Source organism: Aplysia californica, unplaced genomic scaffold (assembly GCF_000002075.1).
Source record: "Aplysia californica isolate F4 #8 unplaced genomic scaffold, AplCal3.0 scaffold00610, whole genome shotgun sequence".
Lineage (NCBI taxonomy): Eukaryota > Metazoa > Mollusca > Gastropoda > Aplysiida > Aplysiidae > Aplysia > Aplysia californica.
Genome location: NW_004797880.1, coordinates 302,827 through 312,123, shown reverse-complemented (window position 1 = coordinate 312,123; position 9,297 = coordinate 302,827). Strand labels below are relative to the sequence as shown.

Below are 9,297 nucleotides of genomic sequence, written 5' to 3'. Positions count from 1 at the left end.
CAAAATCAAAGCATGTGGGTGGATGGCGGGTGCTCTCGTGTGGTTTTTGCTCCTTCTTTCCTATCGTCTTTATCTTTCCTTCTTTTTTTATGTTTGTTAATCTCTTGCAACACCTTTAATCTTCGGCACATGACCTTATTTTGTGTTGCAAGTGCGGTAAAACTCTCTCTTACTAAAACTAAAAGTCAAAACATTAAAAAAGAAATAAAGCTGGGAGGGGAATTTAAAAAAATTGAAAGACTTTATGTATGATAATCCATGATGCATTTTAATTGATTCATGAATTTAGAACGCGCATACATACATCTATGTGTGCGTGTGTGTGTGTGTGTGTGTGTGGGGGGGGGGGGGGGGGGGGGGGGGTTGTTAAGGAAAAAAACGCAAAGTGGCACACATTTCATTTTTAGGCCTACAGTGGTGTACGCCTTTCTAACAGAAACTAGTGGGTGGTTGGCGGGTGGTCTGAGTGTGGTTTGCTTCTTCTTTCCTATCAAACATCTATCGTCCTTATCTCCCCTTCTTTTTTTTTATGTTTGTTACTCTCTTGTAACACTTCTAATCGTCTGGCGCTCATATGACCTTATATTATGCAGTTGCGAGCCCCGTAAAACTTCTACTAAAAGTAAAGTAACAGAAACTGAGAAACCCTCATCATGCCTCATGGGAAGTTAGTTAGCCTTTGTTACTGTCTGGCAGATGTTGCTGCTAACTTAATTTCAAAGGGCCAGGATAGGAGGGGTAGACGAGTCTTTACTCACCCCCAGCCCTATAATACTGTACACTCACAAACTCACAGTCTTAATTGCATGATGTGATGATGTTGTCATGCATGCTGGAAATTAACAACTCTAACCTTGGCAGCATCAGTGAGCCGATGATTGATCGCAGGGCAGTTAGACTTTTTAGTAGTGTGTTATTTTGCACAATGGTTGAGACTTTTCTTCTTCTGGGAGAGACTTTGAAACTTTGAAATGGTGTTGTTAGAGTAAAAGGTTACAGTGGAGTCCACTTATAACCGTTGAGTCCTGAAATAACGACAGGAGAAGTCTGTTATAAAGACACTAGGATATTCTAAAACCCTGTTTTTATCCCTTCTTTATCTTTGTAAATGAAATACTGCTATTGTGCAATTACGCAAACGCGCGAGTCAGTTATAGCGGAATATTGCTGCTGCTGTACTATAGGCCAATTATACAAATATATGTGTAAAACTTCGCCAGTTGAAAAACTTGTTGGTGATCTAGCGAAACAAAGAATGGGAGAGCTCATGTGTGCCATCAATGAAGGCAGGAGTGAATGGGTGGGGAGGATGTGGCATGCGCGGCGCAGACAAGCAGAACGCATCACATGATAGGCCAGCCTAGTCTAGATTATCTAGGCCTACCATGCCTCTCACTTCTCCAGTGCGGGGATGGAGAGGTCACTGTGATGTGGTGGATGGAGCGAATGTGTGACGTGGGCAGGGTGTGTACCCAATGTGCGCAAGCAGATGGAACACACCACAGGGTGTGGTGGGGTGGGGACAACACAGTGAGCGAGTTAGTCTAGAGCCCTTTCTTTCTGATCGCCAACGCCGAGCTGTCGACATCGCTAGCGCTAGAGAGAGAAAGAAATATGATTCGAATTTTGTTCATGTATGACATTGAGGTCATGTTGAACAAAATCATCATGAGGGGAGATAACATTAAGAAATAAACAAAACTCCAAACTCAAAGATTAGGCCTACATTATTATTTCCCTTGAATTTATTACTGCATCTCTTATAACAAAAATCCTGCTATAACAGATGTTTCGCACCAGTTCCCTCCCGCTCGTTATAACAGGATTCCACTAGGTTAAAATGTGTAGGATATCGTTTTACACAAGTTTTGGTTTCTGTGAGATTGGGGTTGCTCTCTGTGTTTCTGTTTTAAAAGTGGATGCCACTGTGTAACTTAATATAATGCTTTATACATATATATGTGAGGAATCATTGTGAAGTCAGGCACTCGTCAAAATAATGAAATTGAAGGAAACAGCATTTTGATTCCCCTTTGGCAAATATCGAATTTTAATTTTTTGACTTTACTCCTTTTATGTCCTTTTAAAAACACATTGTTGAGCAAAAAAACCCAAAAACTTTTCATCAATCACAAAAACAATTGAAGCAAGTTAAAAAAGGATACCAGTAACTCCATTTGCCCCAAAATTGATGAGGGTCTGATTCCAATGCTTCATGACATATTATTATATGATCAAATATTATAATTACTCTATAAAGTCTAATGAACCATATACAATGGGAGTCAGCTTAAAATACATTCCTTGAGGTCAGACATATGTTATTATTTTGCAATTTCTACTTTGACCATACATACCAATGATGAGAGTAATCAATTGATTTGGAGAGGATTTTTTGTTGTTGACTCTTTAACAAAAATTGTTTTCTTGAACAATTTTTCAGCATCTGTCATGGAGGATTGTAACAAGTTACTGACTGAAGTCCCAGAAACTAGACAAGCCGACAGCTTGTTCTTCCAGTTTTGGTCTTGGCTTTTCTTGTGGTCAGGACTGGAGAGAGAGGAACAACTTGAAGATGACATTCAAACTGACAGATTGCTGTGCCAAGCCAGTTTTTGTGAAGCCCTAATCTCTATTTTGACTGTGAATTTGACTGCTGATATTTCTGATCTTTTTACTGTTTCGGTTACTGAGCTGGGAGGCATATTGTTATTGTATAGATTAAGCTCTTTTTTAACTGTTTCAACAGTTCTGAATTGCCTTTTAGTACTAGCAGTAAGTTTGATTCTGCACCTGTGTTTTAGGATTTTAGTTACGTTTAGTGCCAAAAGACAGTCTGTAGTGAATGCACTGGACAAAGAAATGTTTGATTTAACACTTGATGTGTGTAAAGAAGATCAATTTCAGTATAGTTCAATTCGTCCCACTACATCCCGTTTTGTGGGTGAGGTAACACCTGATTGCTGTTCAAGACTTCATCGGACGAAAGATCAGCAGTCAAGGCCAAGAGTCCTGATGCCTGGATTTTTTCAATGGCTGTCAGGCATGTTGATTGCAGCCATTACTGTGAGCATCCCATGGGAGTTTGTTCGTCTCTATCAGGCAGCGGTGGCTCGGAGAGAGGCTGAACTTATTCAGGTCAGACGATGTTTGTAGTGATGTAATGTTACATGGTTATCTGGTTACTTGATAGTAGTGAATAGATGAATAGTATCATTGGTTGGTTTCACTTCATGTTTAGGTAAGACAAGTATACTGCTGTCCCGAGGCAAAGCGATGTATTTGACCTAAATCAAGGTTTTTTGTTTTAGTTGTTTGCTTTATTTGTTTTGCCCATATGTTTCATGTGTTAAGTAAAGGATGGGGTATTTAGAATCTACTTGTAAATAGTTTTCAAAGCAGCTAAACAAGTAACTGATTGTCAATGGCACACAATGTACTGGTATATATTTCCTCACAGCTTTTTTCAGCAGAGCATTTATAATTTAAAGCAGGCTTATTATTGTTAAAAGTTTTATTATGATTTTCCCCAAATCATTAAATGTACAATACAGGCGTTTTACCTTTGGACTGCAGTAGAGTGACATATTAACAGTCGCTATAGTCACAAACACCGAAGGGAAACTAATGATGTACCTATGGTGCCTTCTGGTCACATTTTTGTTATTTCTATAAAAATGACAATGAATGTGAATAAAAAATTTGCATGGAACTTTTTTGAAACTTTTAGTCAGCTCTTTGACTGTTCTTGAAGAATTTGCATAGTTTGTTATTTGTTAGATGCTTGAGTTTTGCCATCAAAGGACTGTTGAGTATTGGACAGGAAAACGGAGAGCAGGTTACTAAAAGTATACGGCTCTATAATTCTATTCTGCTCCTTTCTATTGGTTAGTTGTTCTCAGGATGTAGTTTCATGCCTTTTTTTTTTTTCACTTCTTTCTCTGTATGAACTGTTTGATAGACAGTGGCGTCCGTTTAAACTGGACATGGTTCATCTGAAAGCAGCGGTAAATGGGAAGAAAATAAAGTGCTTAATTTCTTTCTCCAATTTGAGCAACCTCATAAACCAAAACCTGGCTAAATCTGAGAAAATCCGGCAGTTTCACAGCATTTGGTTTAAGTGGCCTCCACTGTATAATCCTTGTCATGATTTTGTATGGCTCTTCGCCTTTCCTTTTCCTTTCCGTTTGTACAGACTTACTGTATTATAACTTTTTATGTCTTTAACTTAAGCATGTGGATTTTGACAGAAAATGCATTTTTCTTTTCTACGCATGATGGGTTACTGCATCTTTGAAAAGACTAAAAAAACTAAGTCTGGTGCATTTGTAGATCTCATCTCAAATAAAAAATTAAAAAAGGTTGGACTTCAGTATTTAAGAATGCATCCTGTCTGCTCCTTTGAATATGAAGCCCAGAAATACTTAAAAATCCTACTCAACTGAGAAGTTTTTCTGTGCACAGGGTACCCCTCCAGAGTGCAGTCCAGAGAGTCAGACATTCTTCATGAGTGTCAAGTCGCTGATGAGGTCCTATTTTTCCTGGACTCATGGCTCCGATCCTTGCTACGACTACCATTATGCTCTGCTCGTAGACCCAGTGTGGGAGGTGTCGCCCCTCATGGTAAGTTGTGTTCACAAGAGTGAGTGATATGTGCTGGTTGCTGTGACGTAGTAGGTAACGTTTTGTTAGAAAAAAATCTGATGTTAAAATCGGAGCTGGATCCAAATTGTGTTTCTTGCCCCTCGTGGAATGTATCCTCTCAGTCATATATCTAGATGGGAGACCAAGTACTCCATTTTCCAAATAACCTTTGTTGTGTTTTGCAGAATATTAATATTACATTTTAGGTACCTACTTCACCTTGACCGGGGCAATGAAGATAAGAAATGGAAAATATTGATGTTGCAAGTGATCACAAATTCCAACCTTTACAGCAGCCATAAAAATGTTGGTTACAAGTTTTTACATCTGGATTATGAAAGTCAGTAGCCAATATTTCTATGCATAATTTCTCTATTACTTTGTGTAACCAGCAGCTCAATTTTACAAAGGGCACAAAAGTTAAAAGATCAAATAGCTCTAGTTTCAGAATGCACAATTGTTTTTCAAGTCTGAAGTCTGATGAAACTTTACCTGCATGAATCAATGGCACCTTCTCGTACAATATGTGAGTTGCACATCGTCTACTTGGATTTGATTTCTGGCCATGAGATTTGTTGCCATTAACTTTTTAAATTCTTAAGTACAAATATTTCAGCTTGAAGTAACATCTATAACTGAAACCAAAGCAACGAGCACCATGCAGATTTCTTTGTGAGATGTCAGGGCCACTTTAATTGGACAGTATATAAATTGCATTTCAAAGTGCAAAATAAAGCTGGTGCTATGTTTGGCTTCTATGATTTGATCCGGAAGTGCTTATATTTAATTATTTTTTATTTTCTTCACTGTACATTTATCCAAAAGATCATGAGATTTTTTTATCTGCAATGTCACAATAAAAATCCAGGCCCACTGGGCATTTATCAAAGATTAAACGATACAATAAATATTTTTGAAGTGTTTGAAAACGAACATAGGATATTCACTTTTTTTTCAGAAAATGTATACTTTTGACGGCTTTTCTCTTTAGACAACTTTGGCACTCCATTATTGTTATAGTTCCTGTGACATCAAAGTCATTACCGTGTAACAGCTGTGGTTTAAGGTCAAAACGAACCAAATTTGTCTCAGGCATTATTATTGTAAAGTGGGATGAATGAACCATACCTGAAAGCTTGGCTTCATTAAGCAAAAACTGTCCGACTAGTTCGAGTGTTAGACAACGACTGATGACAACACACGGGCGAATGGACACTGGACACAGTACACCCACATGAAACACTGAGCGACACTGAACAACACTCACAAATGCCAAAACAGATGAGACAGTGAGTGAACAGAGATGTAACAAGAGTAAATCACCACAAGGCGACCATCTTATTATGGTTCTATGGTGTTGATCGCCTTGGACAAATGGTTACCAAATAACAGACTATTTACTACTGTTTAGTACAAATTTATAGTTTGTTAGAATACAGAGATCTTTTGACTGACAATTCCATGCACTTTTGACTCCAAGTTTGAGAATGCTTATAGTTATAGCTCCTATTGGCCTTGTTTTGTTTTTACATGTCTTAATGTTTTTCTTCTATGAGAAGCATGTTAACCCCTTCCGTACGTCATGTTTTACTATCGTATCCATACGGCGTGGGGAACTCTGTGCCACCACTTTCCAAGAGGAAATTTACTCGTTAATCCGATTCGTGCGCTTTGATTTTTTGAGAAATACTGAAAGTTTCAAAGAGTTCTTCGCACTAGAAGTAGAGGTATTCTAAAATGGGAAGAATACAACCTAGGGGGTACAAAATGACCCCAGGGCGTACGGATAGGGTTAACAGGTGGTTGGATAGTGCCGCTGGTAGGTGCTACATATTTCCTCTCCCTTTCTGTCTTACCACTGCAGGTTCTCTCCACTCTCCTGACAAGGTGTCTCCTGCTCCCGACTGAACTCATCTCCTCTAGCCTGGGGCGCAGTCTGCGAGCCTTCTTCACAGAAATCCCTGCCCAGTGGCAACTGCTTGTAATGCTGATTGCTGTCGTCGGTGTGCTGATTCTACTGCTGATGCTGTTCAGGTACCGTCTCAGCATCCCAATGTTGCTGAGAATCGAGCCGCGGACTCCGGTGCGAGATACTACGAGTGATGGACTTGCAAAGTCTCAGTATGATTCTCTTACTCCGAAAGGACGTAGCTTTGAGTCTGACAGGAATGCAAAAGCGAAGAAACTGTCACAAAAACGATACCGTGAGGAAATTTCTTCTGAGATTGGTTTCACTAGCTTTGAGGACAGGGACTTACAGCAGGAATCTCAATATGTTCCACGTTACAAGAGTCTACTTGGTGTAAGAGATGGCAACTTGATAAATTCAAATTCGCTACAAAATGTCAATAATTTTTCAAAAACATACCGAAAGTCTCATCAGCACATCGAAAGTAAAAATAAAAACTTAGCTCCAGCAGAACGATATTCTGTTGCTGAGAAACCAACCTACTTGAAGAAAAATAAAGAACCTCGGCAAAAAGGACAGACCAGAATATCCTCTCGAGATTCTCTGAGTACTCAAAATACTAAAGAACAGAGTTTGAAGAAAAAGAAGACTTGTTCGCGTGCTGATAGTGACTGGGTTCCAACACGGAATGACTTTCACAATTGTTCTGATTTAGAGTGATGGGAGTGTTTGGCTTTTGGGATCTGAATAAATTTTGGTTCTAACAGGAATAACATTTTCTCTGTGCATTGTGCTCTGATGAGATCCTCACTTTTGAGACGATCTATTCTGTATGTAGTGGAGTGGTGCTAAATTCCTGATGATCCTGTTTTGGATCCACAGCACAATAGAGCATTTTTGAAATTGCATGGTATGGGGAAGTTTTCAAGGCTTTCCACCTACTCAGCTTGGTTCTGTCGTGGATGAATGTTAAATTCAGAGGTCTTGTCTCTAGAATAACCTTACAATTTTGAAAGAGGACTTGAACTCATGCCATCATCATCATCATCACGGCCTTTGTTACTCGGCATCAGGGTGTAGGCCATGAACAAACACAGTCCACCTTAATCTATCCTGGGATAGGCTCTTGATATTATTTCATGTCTTCCCACTTTTCTCTGTGACTCTTCTCCAGGTTTCAAGTGGCTGTCCCCTTGATCTTTTACCCTGTGGAACTCGTGTCATGCCATTACCATACCAAAATTGGTAGGGTGTCAAAATTTTAAAGAACCAAATTGACCCATTTTGATGCTGTGAATTGTTGTATTATTGAAAGTGTTGATGGAGTGCATTAGTAGAGTATTGTTATATGTGAATTGTTATTATTCCTGTTGAGATGTAGATGAGGACGTGTTTTTTTTCTTCCGTATAATTGTTGTTTTGTTTTGGAATACTTTCTAAAAACTGTTTATTTCTTTGTTGATGTTTGTGGGTGGTTAGCGGGTGCTCTGGTGTGGTTTGCTCCTTCTTTCCTATCCAACGTCTATCATCCTTATTTCTCCTCTTTCAGTTTTATCTTTGTTACTCTCTTGTAACACCTCTAATCTTCAGCACTTATATGACCTATTGTGTTGCAAGTGCCATAAAGCTCTTATTCACTTGTGCCCTCAGCTCAACCATGATTGGTCTCAGTTTCAGTGGAAGTTTTAAGTTTGAATCATTTGTGTGCATAGCGCTGTATAAATAGCTATGTTCTTTGAAGTCTTTGCTGGACTTATTAGAGATTAAATTTGTAAGGACTTCTCTGTTGACATCCACCCCTTGGCGCTCATATGACCTTTTGCAGTTGCGAGCACCGGAAAACCTCTACTAAAAACTAGATATTAAATCTAATTCCCACAAGTGGAGGACTTTTATCTAGAAGAAGTACGTGTGTCTCTATCTTTCTGCTGGAATATCATGTCCCACACAACCTGGTCAGCCCGTGACATGCAGGATTGAAGCTTGGCCTCTTATATGAATGAAATAGTGTTCATTGGGCTGGTAGATATCTGAATATTTCATTTCCTCTCTATAGACAGGGTATTTTTAAACTAATTTTTAGCACTGAAAATAAAGGAGGGGAGGGGGGTGGGTGGGTGGGGATCAAATATTCTTTTATGATTAGTTTGTAGGAAACTTTATCGAAAGCAAACAATTTCAGCGGGTGGATGGAGGATGCCAACTTTGTTGTTGTACAAGGTCTTTACTCTACTCTCCCTCTGTTGCTTAAGACTGTCTTGCTTTTTCCCACTGGCACTAAATAAAATGACTTTATACTTTAAACTAAAACTAACAAATGAAAGAAAAGATTCTATATATATATGCAGTTTGATTTTAATACATGCACAGTGCCTTGGTTTTGTTGATATTATGGTACATTATCATCATAAGTATTTTTTGGTTTTGATGCAAAGTGACGGTTACGAAATCTTGGTCTGGCCATACTGTGTTTGTATGTATGTTGTGTGCGTATTTACAGTTTGCTTGTATTGTGTGCATATTTTTATTTTATATGTGTGTGCATGTGCATGTGCTTTTGTACTTAAAGTTAAAGGCTTTTTTACCATGTAACTGCTGAAGACTAATTCTGTGTTTGAAATGACCAATAATTGTTGCATCTTTTTGTGAAATATACAATAAATTCAAAAGTGGATGCACTTCCAGTTTTTATTTTTGACCATGTAACAGCTGAAGACTAATTCTGTGTTTGAAATGACCAATAA

General features: G+C 38.6%; 1 protein-coding gene across 1 annotated transcript in view; it reads left to right on the top strand.

Moving 5' to 3' along the window:
- LOC101862372 overlaps positions 1-8,017 on the top strand; it is a 14,238-nt gene extending 6,221 nt beyond the window's left edge. The window contains exons 2-4 of the mRNA XM_005107524.3: positions 2,444-3,138; positions 4,465-4,623; positions 6,509-8,017. Of these exons, the coding sequence (XP_005107581.1) occupies positions 2,444-3,138; positions 4,465-4,623; positions 6,509-7,273 (1,619 nt within the window). The 3' untranslated portion in view covers positions 7,274-8,017. The remainder of the gene's footprint in view (positions 1-2,443; positions 3,139-4,464; positions 4,624-6,508) is intronic.
- The last annotated feature ends 1,280 nt before the right edge of the window (positions 8,018-9,297 follow it).